The sequence below is a fragment of the Oncorhynchus gorbuscha genome, unplaced genomic scaffold (assembly GCF_021184085.1).
Source record: "Oncorhynchus gorbuscha isolate QuinsamMale2020 ecotype Even-year unplaced genomic scaffold, OgorEven_v1.0 Un_scaffold_346, whole genome shotgun sequence".
Taxonomy (NCBI): Eukaryota; Metazoa; Chordata; class Actinopteri; order Salmoniformes; family Salmonidae; genus Oncorhynchus; species Oncorhynchus gorbuscha.
Window position 1 is genome coordinate 372056 of NW_025745205.1, and position 16076 is coordinate 388131.

Sequence of the window (16076 nt, forward strand, 5' to 3'; positions counted from 1 at the left end):
TGAGAATAGCAGCTCCAACATAGGCTTCCCTCGCTCGCCCTCAATTTAATTAAGACTATACTTTCAGGGATCATTTCTATAGTTCTTGACTTGAGAAATGTGTTTCTAAAGTGTTTGATCTCGCAACCCACGATGATGAGATGCGATATTCCCTTCTGAGCGCGAAGCGGGCTTTGAGTAATGATTCAGTTCATCCGCTCTCTGCCATTGATGACCGTTCTTTGCTTCCTTGTGGAGCATTGAGGGAGGGAATATGATCAGAGTGGTTAGACTGATTAGTGTTAAATATCGAATTAATCGTAAGGTTTACACTATTACCAAACTTCTGGATGTCAGTAATTATTTCATAAAAATAGTTCAACTTCCTTCAATGCTGTTAAATGTCAAATGTGGTAATGCTTTTTATTTAACTAGGCAAGGCCAGTTAAATTATTATTTACGATGACAGCCTACCCGGACAAACCCTTCCCTAACCCGGACGACGTTGAGCGCTGCCCTATGGGACTCCCGAACACGGCCAGTTGTGATTACAGCCCTGGATCGAACCAGGGTCTGTAGTGACGCCCCCAGTATTGAGATAGCGTGCCTTAGACTGCTGCGCCACTCGGGAGCCCAAGGAAATATAAATAGGAAATGTATTACAAAGCAATCTCCATTCAACATACCAATCCAGTCGGAACTCAAATTGTTCAATTACATGTTATATCTAAATTATATTTTCTCTATTGTGGGCCACTGATGTTCTCAGCCAATAGCAGTCCCCTAAAAACTGCATCATTACCCTCTGGCACCTCCCTCATTTGCCAAGTACTATTCTGGGCAACTTGAACATGTATTTGGTGAGGTTTTCATGGGTATAACAACTGTTTGTAGCCCAATACGCATGATTTCAGCCACGTGGTACTATATATCGTGCTCTTTGTACGGTGGGAAACCGTTAGTGAGAATAGCAGCTCCAACATAGGCTTCCCTCGCTCGCCCTCAATTTAATTAAGACTATACTTTCAGGGATCATTTCTATAGTTCTTGACTTGAGAAATGTGTTTCTAAAGTGTTTGGTCTCGCAACCCACGATGACGAGATGCGATATTCCCTTCTGAGCGCGAAGCGGGCTTTGAGTAATGATTCAGTTCATCCGCTTTCTGCCATTGATGACCGTTCTTTGTTTCCTTGTGGAGCATTGAGGGAGGGAATATGATCAGAGTGGTTAGCTCTTAATATTGTTAATATTAACTTCTTTGTATTGTAATTCAGGTTACTAATTCATTTATCGCCATTACACAGTTGTTTTCAATACTAAAGAACCATCATTGGGACAGCGCATATATGATTTATGTGAGCGCTGGTGTGCTATCCTTCTGACGGAAGGGCAGAGCAGGCCGCAGGCACGCGCATCGACGAGATGCCGCACCCGACGGGGTAAGAAGAAACGACTATCTGAGGCAGAGGAGACCGTTCACACGGTCCCAGAACCCACGGGACTGTATCTTTAATTCATCAAGCAAGATATTGAGCCCTGCCCATATCTCTTTGCTTATTAAAGGGTTATATTTTGTGCCTTTACAACCCAGTGCAACGATTTTGATGTTAAGGTAGACATGTTTAAGTTTTTTAGAAACATCCGTTTAAGGGAATACTTTAGCTCCCCTAATCCTGACATTTCTATTGAACCAGTAGGTTGCTCCCCTGCACATACTCCGACTCCTTTTAGGAGCAAGAGTTATTTTATACCTCCAGCCAATCGCAATCACTCTATCGAGACATATTGCAGACTTGTTGAAAAAGATGTTGCTCATCTCCGTAAGAACAAACAGGAGTCCAAATCTTTCCATATACAATCCGATACGTCAGTCCTTATTCGCCCTGCTGATAAGGGTGGATCGGTTGTACTCCTGGATAGGGCAGTTTATGTAAATGAGTGTCATAGACAGCAGGGCGAATAAGGACTGACGTATCGGATTGTATATGGAAAGATTTGGACTCCTGTTTGTTCTTAAGGAGATGAGCAACATCTTTTTCAACCTTTTACAAGAAACTCGGAAGTGACTCTACTTCCCAATTTCAGAATACTATCTTTACTGTCCTAGATGGGTATTTAAGTTCTGGTCAGATAACCAAAAAAGAACATGTGGGGAAAAACTTGTTCTGATTGGCTGGGCCCCCCAGTGGGTGGGCCTGGCTCCCCAGTCCAGTGGCTAGGCCCCTGCTCAGTCAAATCAAATTATATTGGTCACATAAAGGTGAGCCCACAACGGTTTTGCGCAACGTGGCCCATCCTGCTCTCCTGAATCGGCATCGGGACCTGTCCTGGATGGTCGCCCGCGAGGACATCCGCGTGCCCCCGACCAGGCTGCGGCCAAGAAGAGTCGGTGAGGCACATGCTCTGGGAGTGCAGAGCCGCCAGGGACCTGTGGAAGGAAGCAGGCCCCCTGATCTCCTCGTGTCTGCCAGCAGGGGAGGACCTAACACCTCAGCTCGTGCTGTATGGGGTGGGCCGAAGGCCCATTCCATCGAAGACCTTCACCAAGCTCTGGCCCACCCTCACGTGCCTGAAGGAAGCACTGTGGTCCTCCCGTAACCTGCTGGTAGCGAAAAACGTAGAGACCACCCCCCAGGCAGTGGCCATGGTAGCCACGGAAGCCCTGGGGTGGTACGAAAGGAAGGGGGCCTCGACCCCAGGCGAAGGGTCCCCCACAACACCCTAGGTCCCGGTGGCCACGGCCTGACAGCGCTGCGGCGCCTAGGGCGATGCGCCTAGGGGAGGGATCTCCTCTGGGCCCCGAAGGACGGGACGATGATCTATTCAGAAGAGCAGGATGAGGTGAGCTTGATAAAGACTCACCCCGCTCCTGTACAAGGGACCGAAGACGGCTTCTTAACAAAGTGGCTTTTTACCATGTTTTTCATGCCTTAAAAATGTTTTACCTTTGTTAGATCATCAGCACACATTTTAAATGGCTTTTACAGATTTGATGTTTTTACAAAGAAAGTACTTTTATTCAAGGTTGTTTTCATTGGTTTTAACAACATGTACTTTTTAACACATTTAAATGTAACTTTCAAATGCTGTGTTTTATGCTTTGTTGCCGTTTTTTATGTGTGTAAATGATGTAAAAAATGTATGAGCTGTTTTTAAAGGAATTGTGTCAATACAACTTTTCCAAAAGAAAAATAAACACATTTAGCAGGTGTTATTGTAGGTGTAACGAAATGCTGTTGCGCCTTCTTCACCTTGCTGTCTGTGTGGGTGGACCATTTCAGATTGTCAGTGATGTGTATTCTGAGACATTTTAAGCCTTCCACCTTCTCCACTGCGCTCCTGTCGATGTGGATGGGGGGGTGCTCCCTCTGCTGTTTGCTGAAGTCCACAATCAGCTCCTTCGTTTTGTTGACGTTGAGGGTATTTCCCTGGCACCACTCCACCAGGGCCCTCACCTCCTCCCTGTAGAGTGTCTCGTCATTGTTGGTAATCAGGCCTACTACTGTAGTGTCATCAGCAAACTTGATGATTGAGTTGGAGGCGTGCGTGGTCACGCAGTCATAGGGGGAACAGGGACGACAGGACGGGGCTGAGAAGGCACCTTTGTCATGTGAAATCCATCGATTAGGGCCTAATTGATTTATTTGAATTGAACAATTTCCTTATATGAACTATCACAGTAAAATAGTTTACATTGTTCTAGTTGCCTTTATATTTGTGTTCAGTATTAAACAATAAATATATTATCGAACGTGGGGTTTTCAGCCAATGGTAGTAGTCGCCCAAAAATCTGAGCAGCCTCTGGTAGTTACCTCCCATTATTTCATTTTAGGCAACTCGAGAATGTATTCTGTTAATCTGGGACATATGTGCTTTTTGTGAGCCAGTAAATTATATTATATGTTTATTAACTGTTACTTTACATTCAATACATATATGTGATACCTGATACAGGTCAGTAGTAAGGCTGCTGCCACGTGCTGCTGTATCGCGCTCTGCACAGTGAGAAGCGACTGTAGGTAGTGACAGTGAGGGAGGGAGCTGTGAAACCGTCAGTCAGAATGACTGCTCCGACATGTCCTAGCCTCGCTCGCCCAAATATACATTAAGACTATACTTTCAGGGATCATTTCTATAGTTCTTGACTTGAGAAATGTGTTTCTAAAGTGTTTGATCTCGCAACCCACGATGATGAGATGCGATATTCCCTTCTGAGCGCGAAGCGGGCTTTGAGTAATGATTCAGTTCATCCGCTCTCTGCCATTGATGACCGTTCTTTGCTTCCTTGTGGAGCATTGAGAGAGGGAATATGATCAGAGTGGTTAGGAGGTTCAGGTTATTAAAGAGTTTATCACCATTTACACAACATTATACAACAGTTGGTTTCAATACTGTTTAATGTTCCTGAATATGATCAGAGTGGTTAGCTCTTAATATTGTAAATATTAACTTCTCTGGTACATGTATTGTAGTTCAGGTTATTAAAAAGTTTATCACCATTTACACAACAGTTGGTTTCAATACTGTTTAATGTTCCTGTTAGCCTTGCTATGACGTTGTATAGGAGATAATTGATTTTAATCCAGTCAGAACTCTACCTTTTCAATTACATTTGATTTCTAAAAAGGGTTTTCTTGTATTTTCTCTATTGTAGGCCATTGACTTTTTCAGCCAATGCCAGTCCCATAAAAACTGCAACGAGTACCTTCTGGCACCTCCCTCATTTGCAAAGTTATATTGTGGAGCAACTTGAAAATGTATTTTATGAAGCTTTCTTGGGCATAAAACACGACAATAACTCATTCCATATGTGACCTATTGATGAAAAGTAGCCCAATAAGCATGATTTCGGCCACATAGTACTATACAGTGTGCTCTTTGTACGTGGGAAACCGTTAGTGAGAATAGCAGCTCCAACATAGGCTTCCCTCGCTCGCCCTCAAATTAATTAAGACTATACTTTCAGGGATCATTTCTATAGTTCTTGACTTGAGAAATGTGTTTCTAAAGTGTTTGATCTCGCAACCCACGATGATGAGATGCGATATTCCCTTCTGAGCGCGAAGCGGGCTTTGAGTAATGATTCAGTTCATCCGCTCTCTGCCATTGATGACCGTTCTTTGCTTCCTTGTGGAGCATTGAGGGAGGGAATATGATCAGAGTGGTTAGCTCTTCATATTGTTAATGTTAACTTCTCTGGTACATGGGTTGTAGTTCAGGTTATTAAATGGTTTGTCACCGCAACACAAGAGTGTTTAGATTTAGTTTGTGTAAATCAAACAAGAATACTGATCATAACTGGTATGTATAGACTACATGTAATGTCAATAGTAGGTGGTATAGTAACGTTTATGTGCCGGCTGTTATCATGGTATTTACTTTATTATTAGGCTTATATAAGAGTGAAAACATGCAATGTATTCTTTCACCAGGTCATGATAAAGTAACGTTAATTTAATTAGAGGTGCCGTTCTTAAATCTTCTAGAGTATTTTTTCCCCTATTGCCCAATCGATGTTATTTGTAGTGACAGTAGAAACCATAGGAATGTTGTGGTAGAAACTGTAAAACGTCACTGTGACGTCATTGAAGTATGCGCATTGACCTCTGAACTCCTGATGCGGAGAATGTAAAAAAAAAACATTACAATTATGTTACATTTGTCACAACAGTATTAACAACAATTTCATTCATTTTAAATATATCTCTAGTTATTTTCCCCCCAAAATACTTGTACATTTACCTTCCTGGTTTCTTTGTGTACAGTGAGGTAGTACGCAAACTACTTAATCATGCTCGTACACAACGAGGGTTGTTGTCTTCCTATTATCCGTTTATGTGCTCGGTAGCTACTAAGCTTACCAAGAATGACAGTGCCAATTTTGGATAAATGCTTCAAGCGGAGAAATTGAATAGTTATTTTTTACGACCATCTAAGATATGCCATACCGAAAGTTATCGGTGTGCAAGTAGCTAGAAGGTACAGGCTAGCGGATATTGGCTACATCTCGACGGGGTTTTTCTCCTTCCCTTGTCTGTCGCGTCTGTTCTTGTTGAGGTTGGATAGTGATTTATTAATTCATTAGCTAGCTAGTCATTAAGTTCAAGTTCGTGCCCAGCCAGAATAGGATGAACTGGCTTTTCCCCTCATCCAAGGGTTCCGGACCTCTCCCACCTCTTAATAGCTTGCAGCAACAAAGACAACGGCAGATCGAGTCTCTCAGAGCTGCCCACTCCAGGTAAATCAACATCACGTACTAGCAATGCTAACTAGCTAGTTATGGCTAATCCGTGGTTTGTCAGCCTTGTTAGCTTGCTAAAGTATTTGCTACTATTTAAAGCGTTGTCACAGGGTGTAATTAGTGTGTATCGTGCGATGTCTCGCTAGCTAACGTTAGTGCCCCCATCGCAACACCGACAGATGATGGGACAAGGTCAGATTAAAGTATTAGGTATTGTTTACAAGTGACATTAGAGAGAGGTGCCCCTCCGCGCTCTCCTAGATAGTCAGCCTAACTTTATAGGTGACATAATTGTAACGTTATGTAACTAATATGAACAATATGTCTAATGTATACGTGTGTCACTATCTTTTTCAATATACTAGCTAGCTAAATACGTTTTGGATTGACGTGTCAAAGTATTGTGTGTAAGGTGGATAAACTGGTTTGTATCTAACGTTACATGTTTCGGTTTTCTTCTCCTACAGCTTAGCCGAGATCCAGAAAGATGTGGAGTACAGAATCCCTTTCACAGTCAACAACTCAACCATCAGCGTCAACATGTGAGCGAGCTGCACGTTTACAGAGTTCGCATTAACAGATGAATACATGTTCACGTTTTAGCATCAACATATGAGCGTGTTGTCCCATCACTGTCAACATGTGTGTAAACCCCAATAGCTCATCCTGCCCTTGGTTTACAGTACAGCTGGGTTAATCTTCCATTTACTTGGCTATGTCTGACTTGTTTATTTATTTCTTGCGGGATCAATAGGACTCAAACCCTCATAACTCATAGGCTACTATCACTTTCAATGACCTCTCTCTGTACCTTCCTCCCCCCTATCCCCCTCTTCTCTTTCTCGTCCTCTCCAGCTTGCTTCCGCCTCAGTTTCCCCAGGAGAAACCAGCAGTCAGTGTGTACCCTCCAGTAGGACATCACCTGGTAGACAGCAACAATGGCACCATGGTTACCAGCCCCCTCATTACCAATGTAAGTCCTTCTCAACTAGATAGACCTAAATAACATCCTATGTCAACCATACAAGAGACAAGGGAAGCTAAATCTGTGGTGATCTGAGTGGTGACCATTTGATGTTTTTCTCTAGGTATTTATACCTTGTCTGTATAGGGGCAGGTGTTGACATGGATGCAAACATCTGGTATTCATGTGCTTGTCATGAAGCTAACAGGCCTATGTTCTCAGTTTGGAATGCACTCAGATCTGGGCAAAGTCATCCAGAGTCTCCTGGATGAGTTCTGGAAGAGTCCACCGGTCCTGACGTCTGGCCCCACCGGCTTCCCTTAGTCAGTACCACACACACACACACACACACACACACACACACACACACACACACACACACACACACACACACACACACACACACACACACACACACACACACACACACACACACACACACACACACACACACACACACACACACACACACACACACACACATCATCATGTAAATCCTTTGTTGGCCGTTGAAGGCAAATTCTTTGGGTTGCGTGTAATACGCAATGAAAGGACGATGAAAAGGTGTAAAAAGTCACATGAGACAGCCGTAATAACTGCCATAGCTTTACAGTAAAGGATACAAGGAGGCAGAAGGACTAGCTCAGTGACTAGTGTCATTTAACTGAGTACAGTTTCTTCACAAAGGGAGCCCATTCTCAACAGCTTTCTGTTTCTCCCATCTTTCCTCCCTGCCATCTCCCTCTCTGTTGTGCAGTAACATGTACAAGCCGTCGGGGATGCCTCCCTACCCCACACAGAGCTTCCACTATGGGCTGCGCCCCGTGGGCCCCACCCCGCCCCCGTGCCCCACGCGGGTGTAGAGGGAGCTCACGGTCACTGCCCTCCCTGGGCAGCAGCCCCTGTCTACGGCCTCATCACCGACCTGCCTCTCCCCGTACCCACCGCAGACTCCCAGGTAAACGCACTACCACAGGTTCATTGAAGTGTAGTTTACCCAGTAGATATCTGGCTAATACCGACATAATACCTAAATGTATAAGTTAAGGAGACTTACTTGGCATGCAGTTTAGACGCCCCAAGAGGTTTAATGTAGCAATGTTTCATCAGGACAGACAAATACCCACAGACTAGAGGTCGACCGATTAATCGAAATGGCCGATTAATTAGGGCCGATTTCAAGATTTCATAACAATCGGTAATAAGTATTTTTGGGCGCCGATTAAAAAAAATAATATTTATATATATATATTTTTATATACCTTTTATTTAACTAGGCTAGTCAGTTAAGAACACATTCTTATTTTCAATGACAGCCTAGGAACAGTGGGTTAACTGCCTTGTTCAGGGGCAGAACGACAGATTTTCACCTTGTCAGCTCGGTGGATTCAATCTTGCAACCTTACAGTTAACTAATCAAACGCAATAATGACCTGCCTCTCTCTCATTGCACTCCACAAGGAGACTGCCTGTTACACAAATGTAGTAAGCCAAGAAAAGTTGCTAGCTAGCATTAAACTTATCTTATAAAAAACAATCAATCATAACCACTAGTTAACTACACATGGTTGATGATGTTACTAGATATTATCTAGCGTGTCCTGCGTTGCATATATTATCTAGCGTGTCCTGCGTTGCATATAATCTGACTGAGCATACAAGTATCTAAGTATCTGACTGAGCGGTGGTAGGCAGAAGCAGCATTTTCGTGCGTTTTGCCAGCAGCTCTTCATTGTGCGTCAAGCATTGCGCTGTTTATGACTTCAAGCCTATCAACTCCCGAGATGAGGCTGGTGTAACCGAAGTGAAATGGCTAGCTAGTTAGCGCGCGCTAATAGCGTTTCAAACGTCACTCGCTCTGAGCCTTCTAGTATTTGTTCCCCTTGCTCTGCATGGGTAACGCTGCTTCGATGGTGGCTGTTGTCGTTGTGTTGCTGGTTCGAGCCCAGGGAGGAGCGAGGAGAGGGACGGAAGCTATACTGTTACACTGGCAATACTAAAGTGCCTATAAGAACATCCAATAGTCAAAGGTTAATGAAATACAAATGGTATAGAGGGAAATTGTCCTATAATTCCTATACTAAATACAACCTAAAACTTAGCTTTCTTACATAGCACATATTGCACTTTTACTTTCTTCTCCAACACTTTGTTTTTGCATTATTTAAACCAAATTGAACATGTTTCATTATTTACTTGAGGCTAAATTGATTTGATTGATGTATTATATTAAGTTAAAATAAGTGTTCATTCAGTATTGTTGTAATTGTCATTATTACAAATAAATAAATACAAATCGTCCGATTAATCGGTATCGGTATCGGCGTTGAAAAATCATAATCGGTCTCGACCTCTACCACAGACTGACCTATTCTTCTAGTTAGAATCATTAGGGGCATCTATTATATTATACTTTATTTTCAAAACACCTCACCACCATTCCTAAGCACACAATACCTTAACAACTGTTGCCAGGCACTGAGGCCTGTCAGTCACCTGCGGACTAGAGCTTCTGTACTGGAGTACTGCTGTGATGGTCAAGTGCTTAGCTACTTGTTTTGTGTGTTGGTTAGCTACATAAGACGTGATATCACTCTGTCTGCAACAGGCTGGGTTGAACGGCCACATGTACAAGATGCCTGAGATTCCTGAAACATTTCCTGAGCTGTCTGAAATGAGGTATGTGCATTCTGCCACTGGAGTTTAATACGTCGCCCACTTTTTGGGCCGTTGAGTCCAAAAGGTAACGTATGAGGGCACGACTCAAAGAAACGTTTAGATATAATGATATGTATATCAGTTTCAGTGGAGGCTGGTGGGAGGAGCTATAGGAGGACAGGCTTATTGTAATGGCTGGAATGGTATCAAACATATGGAAACCACATGTTTGACTTTGTTCCATGAATTCCATTTCAGCCATTTCAATGAGCCAGTCCTATACCTCGTCCCACCAATTTTCACTGATAGGCATGTAAATAATTGACAGCCAATGATCAATCAGGGATATTCCATCTTGTTTGGACAATAAAGTTATATTGTCTTCCAATTCTGAACCTTCACGTTTGGGTTCCCATCACTTAATCCCACATCAACCTACATATTAGCGCTTTCCTCTCTCTCCCATGTTTGTTATTTATTTTTATTTTTACAGGGACAATGTTTCAGTAAAAGTGGCAGTTTAGCCAGCCGGCTAATTTTCAACCGCAGTCCCTGGGCAGGATATTAAAAGCAATGACAATATCAATACAGACAAACGATGAGCATTAAGCACATTCAGAGCAACATATGACAAGCAACACGTAGCACGCAGACAGAGAAACATAGAACAAGCAACACGTAGCACAGAGAAACATAGTAGCACGCAGACAGAGAAACATAGAACAAGCAACACGTAGCACGCAGACAGAGAAACATAGAACAAGCAACACGTAGCACGCAGACAGAGAAACATAGAACAAGCAACACGTAGCACGCAGACAGAGAAACATAGAGAAACAGAGAAACATAGAACAAGCAACACGTAGCAGAGAAAACATAGAACAAGCAACACGTAGCACGCAGACAGAGAAACATAGAACAAGAAACATAGAACAAGCATAGAACAAGCAACACGTAGCACGCAGACAGAACAAGAAAGCATAGACAGAGAAACATAGAACAAGCAACACGTAGCACGCAGACAGAAACATAGAACAAGCAACACGTAGCACGCAGACAGAGAAACATAGAACAAGCAACACGTAGCACGCAGACAGAGAAACATATGACAAGCAACATTTAGCACACAGACAAACACAGGAGCAACCTGTAGCACGCAGACAAAGCAACATAGGACAAGCAAACACGCAGCACGCAGACAGAGAAACATGACAAGCAACATTTAGCACACAGACAAACACAGGAGCAACCTGTAGCACGCAGACAAAACAACATAGGACAAGCAACACGCAGCACGCAGACAGAGAAACATAGAACAAGCAACACATAGCACGCAGACAAACAGAACAAGTAGCATGCAGGCAGAGAAAAATAGAACAATCACCACGTAGCACGCACACAAAGGAACATATTAACAAGCAACACAGCACGCAGACAGAGAAACATATAACAAACAGCCAGCCGCACCAATGTGTCGGAGGAAACACCGTGCACCTGGCAACCTTGGTTAGCGTGCACTACGTCTGGCCCACCACAGGAGTCGCTGGTGCGTGATGAGTCAAGGATATCCCTACCGGCCAAGCCCTCCCTAACCTGGACGACGCTGGGCCAATTGTGCGTCGTCCCACGGACCTCCCGGTTGCGACAGAGCCTGGGCGCAAACCCAGAGTCTCTGGTGGCACAGCTGGCGCTGCAGTACAGCGCCCTTAACCACTGCGCCACCCGAGAGGCAGAGCTCATGCTTTTTGAGGATGTGACAATGATGATGGCTATTGGGCTTCCTATCAAGCACTTTGAGAGCCTGTTTGTAGACAGACTGAATAGGTTTTAATGTTGTACATCAAGCTTGGGCCCAACTAGTCAAGCAGTATGTTAAGTGGGGGAGTATCATAGATTTGAAGTACAGTTTTGCTACCTCCGTAGTCAAACAATTTTGCTTTATTCGTGAATTCGCTAAGTTGAATTTGGTTATTTGAGTTACCTTGTTCACCTACTTTTTATAAGAGAGGTTGGAATCAAGTATGATGCCAAGGTACTCAAAATCAGATACCACCTGGAGCTTCTCCCCTGACACATAGATATCTGGCTCAGTAGCATCTGTTGCCCTCTTTGTGACGAACATGCAGACTTTTTTTCCCACATTGAGATGCAAACATGAGTAACTGAGCCACTTTGTAACCTGGACCATTACAGTAGTGAGTTCTTGTGCAGCTTGTTGTTTGCTCTTTGCATGCACATATATCACTGTATCATCTGCATACATTTTAACTTCAGACCCAGTACAGGGAGATCATTAATTTACAGGCTGAACAGGAGGGGTCCTAGTATTGACCCTAGGGGCATGCCCACATCATAGCTGAGAGTGGCGACAGCTCATTGCTCACTCTGACACACTGGGTTCTGCCTTCAAGGTATGATTTCATCCATCTGTCCCACCATATCCCTCTCTGACTGTGTGACTGTGTGTTGTCCCCAGTGCGTCCCAGCTGAAGGACATGAGTGAGCAGGAGGACGTGCTGCTGGAGTTGTTTGTGTGCCTGCCCCAGCTCAAACAGGTCACCACTGACAAGGAGGAGCTGGTCAACAGCATTGTGGACATGGCCAGTGAGTCTCCCTACACACTAGTGGTGGTTGCTAAACTTGACTGGGCAGTGGGTGACACTGTATAGCCAAAGCCCACCATGTACACACAAACAAATGCTAGAGCAAGGACCATGGTTATGAGCTTCCAGTCATGCTAATGCTAGTTAGCAATGGCGCCAGAAATGACCTACAACTCCCTTCATACTGCACACAGAGACATAACATTTTATCCATGAGTTCCTCTGACTCCGTAAGGAGATGAAGCTCTACTATACCAGGAGCCCAAAATCCCAAACTGTCCCCAGAGAGCCCAAAATCCCAAACTGTCCCCAGAGAGCCCAAAATCCCAAACTGTCCCCAGAGAGCCCAGACTAAACTGTCCCCAGAGAGCCCAGACTAAACTGTCCCCAGAGAGCCCAGACTAGGGTACTGTCCCAGGACCACCCCAGAGAGCCCAGACTGTCCCCAGAGAGCCCAGACTAAACTGTCCCCAGAGAGCCCAGACTAAACTGTCCCCAGAGAGCCCAGACTAAACTGTCCCCAGAGAGCCCAGACTAAACTGTCCCCAGAGAGCCCAGACTAAACTGTCCCCAGAGAGCCCAGACTAAACTGTCCCCAGAGAGCCCAGACTAAACTGTCCCCAGAGAGCCCAGACTAAACTGTCCCCAGAGAGCCCAGACTAAACTGTCCCCAGAGAGCCCAGACTAAACTGTCCCCAGAGAGCCCAGACTAAACTGTCCCCAGAGAGCCCAGACTAAACTGTCCCCAGAGAGCCCAGACTAAACTGTCCCCAGAGAGCCCAGACTAAACTGTCCCCAGAGAGCCCAAACTAAACTGTCCCCAGAGAGCCCAAACTAAACTGTCCCCAGAGAGCCCAAACTAAACTGTCCCCAGAGAGCCCAAACTGTCACACTGTCCCCAGAGAGACACCTTTGGTGTCAAGCTCATAATCGCTATGGTTACACAGATCCTCAGTCAGTTCATATGGGCAGGTAGTGAAATGAGTGTGTGCTAGAAAGTGGGGAAGTGTTGAAGCTGAGTCCACTGCTGCCCTGGAACACACACTGACATGTCTGGGTCATCTCTCTCCCAGAGAAGAACCTGCAGCTGGAACCTCAGCTGGAGGGGACGAGACAAGAAATGCTGTTCAAGGTGAGAATTTGTAAAAATATATATATTTAACCTGGCAAGTCAGTTTAGAACAAATTCTAATTTACAATGACGGCCTACCGGGGAACAGTGGGTTTAACTGCCTTGTTTAGGGGCAGAACGTCATATGTTTACCTTGCCAGCTCTGGGATTCGATCTAGCAACCTTTTGGTTACTGGCCCAACGCGCCAACCACTAGGCTATCTGCTGTTGAATAATACACATTCACTGGCTAATGAATGCAGAAGGTCTGTCTGTCAATATGCGTTAGCAATCACACTCTACCTGTATGAATGTCTCATGACAACTGTCAGTTTGTTACTAACATTATAGCTGATACCACCTTGCACCATTGAGCCAAGTTGAAATATTGGTTGGGATCAGTCCTACTGCTATAGACGGTATATTGTGTTGTGAGCGCTAGTTGTTTCTTACTTGTTGTGTTGACAGTACGAGCAGCTAACCCAGAACAAATCGGCCTTTGAGACCAAGATGCAGAGACAGCATGACATCAGTGAGGTGAGGTGTTCCCTGCACCAAACACACACGTGATGATCACGTTTTCTAACCTCAAAAGTACATCAATGTTGTCCATGACCCAGGCAATGAGTTGTTTTATTCGTTGCTCATCTTGTCCATGTTTTTGGGGTTGAAACATGTACAGATTATTCACAACACAACTGATGTTGTAGGGTGTGGATTTGGCTTGACGTCTGAGTCCATTTTGAGGTTTGAAAACAACAAAAAAACGTTGTTTTTTTTAAGTGTCATTCTATGAACTTGTTGTTCTCCAGAGCTGCAGTCTGAGTGCCCTGCAGGCTCGTCTGAAGGTGGCAGCCCACCAGGCGGAGGAGGAGTCAGAGGAGACGGCCGAGAGCTTCCTGGAGGGCAAGACGGACATCGACGACTTCCTGGCCAGCTTCATGGAGAAGAGGACGGTATAAACTGAACTAACTGTCAAAAAGTCAAGTCAACAAGCTGACATGAAGTAATGAGACTGATACCAGCACACTGCAGAATTCTACCTCAGATGTATTTTTCAACATTTCAACACGTCTTTGTTGTCCAAACAGTATCAGCATTCTATAGTGTGGGGATGGATATGTCTGTCTTTCACCAGTCACTGAACTAGCAGATTTAGAAGGATCATAACATAGTCCACGAAAAGAGAGCCGGGAAGCATTGAGCTGTTGTGTAGACGGTATTTACACTCTGTATAAACATCTCTGTGGTAATATGAACAAGGTGTACTGCAACAAGTCAACAACCAGGAAATGGGATTCTATGTAAATACTGTCTATTACACAGTAGTCAATGTTTGATTTCATATTTGGAAGTGTGTGTGTGTGTGTGTTCTCGCTGTACAGCTCTGCCACAGCAGAAGGGCCAAAGAGGAGAAGCTGCAACAGTCCATCAACACACACGGACAGTTCCCCAGCAGCCACTGAGCCCCTTCCCCTCACATGTTTATAAAAGGTAAACACACTAACGCCACTCTGTTGGATGAAGTACACACTGTACGAAGGGTTTATGTAATCTGACCTTAAAGGGGCAATCTGAGATTCAAACAACTACAAAGCTTTTATTTTTTTGGTAAACAACTGGAGAAGTGTATCTCTCAAATTCAAAGATGTAAGGAATGACTATACTTGAGAGCAATGATGGGTTTAACAATGTTCCATTTTTGTCTTACTTTATCATAGGCTGCATTTCTTTTCTTCTCTTCTCAAGTATGGAGATGTATCTACCAGCAACACACCCCTAAAGAGAGGAGAAGCACATCCTGGTGTTGATAGAGGCTAAGAAACAACCATTGTGGTATGAATTGTAATCCTGAACTAGGCTTTTGAACTTATTTCAGTATACAGTTTCCAGTGATGATGATGGTATGACTTGTCTCATACATTCATACCTACTTGAATTTGGAGGATGAGTTTGCTAACGCTGCTGAACACCCAACTACAACTGATACTGTATTTAAATAATGTTAATAATAGCCTTTATTATAATCAGACACCTTGTACTGTTATTTAATTTCTTTAGGTTAATAAACCATTCAGAACATTTGTTTACTAAGAATTCCTGATTATTATTTTTTTCTAACATTAACATCTGACCAGTGTGTGTGTGTGTGCGTGTGGTGTGTGTGTGTGTGTGTGTGTGTGTGTGTGTGTGTGTGTGTGTGTGTGTGTGCTGCATTTTAGTCTGACTGAAATGCAGTCATGTTCATAACCTCATGTACACTCTATCCCGTTCTGTAAAATGTGTTTTAAACCAGCACATCAAATGTAATTTCCCTTTGACAGTGAATAGTTTATTTCAGGTCATTTACAACAACGTATACAGTAAACACTAAATACGACAGTGGAGAGGAGATCCATTGGATTCAGCCATGTTGTTTTCCCAGGTTGACCATACAAGTGGTTTCTCAACAGTTTAATACTTATTAACCTGGTCCCAGATCTGTTTGTGCTCTTTCCAACTCCATTGCTCATTGTCAA

The 16076-nt window shown here is 43.9% G+C and overlaps 1 protein-coding gene and 4 non-coding genes across 5 annotated transcripts; all 5 read left to right on the forward strand.

Moving 5' to 3' along the window:
• Positions 1-51: 51 nt before the first annotated feature.
• LOC124017901 lies at positions 52-267 on the forward strand. Its single transcript, XR_006835539.1, has one exon. It is a non-coding gene; the product is annotated as a small nucleolar RNA U3 (small nucleolar RNA).
• A 725-nt stretch (positions 268-992) lies between these two features.
• LOC124017904 lies at positions 993-1208 on the forward strand. The gene has a single exon (XR_006835541.1). It is a non-coding gene; the product is annotated as a small nucleolar RNA U3 (small nucleolar RNA).
• A 2879-nt stretch (positions 1209-4087) lies between these two features.
• Positions 4088-4303, forward strand: LOC124017905. Its single transcript, XR_006835542.1, has one exon. It is a non-coding gene; the product is annotated as a small nucleolar RNA U3 (small nucleolar RNA).
• A 627-nt stretch (positions 4304-4930) lies between these two features.
• On the forward strand, positions 4931-5146 carry LOC124017903. Its single transcript, XR_006835540.1, has one exon. It is a non-coding gene; the product is annotated as a small nucleolar RNA U3 (small nucleolar RNA).
• Positions 5147-5664: 518 nt separating this feature from the next.
• On the forward strand, positions 5665-15651 carry vps37a (VPS37A subunit of ESCRT-I). Its single transcript, XM_046333158.1, is given in 13 exon segments — positions 5665-6218; positions 6689-6763; positions 7077-7194; positions 7408-7508; positions 7943-8028; positions 8031-8143; positions 9794-9864; positions 12320-12447; positions 13520-13578; positions 14026-14094; positions 14370-14513; positions 14943-15051; positions 15279-15651. Coding segments are annotated over 12 exon segments (1155 nt in total). The 5' UTR covers positions 5665-6108; the 3' UTR covers positions 15024-15051; positions 15279-15651.
• Positions 15652-16076: the final 425 nt, after the last annotated feature.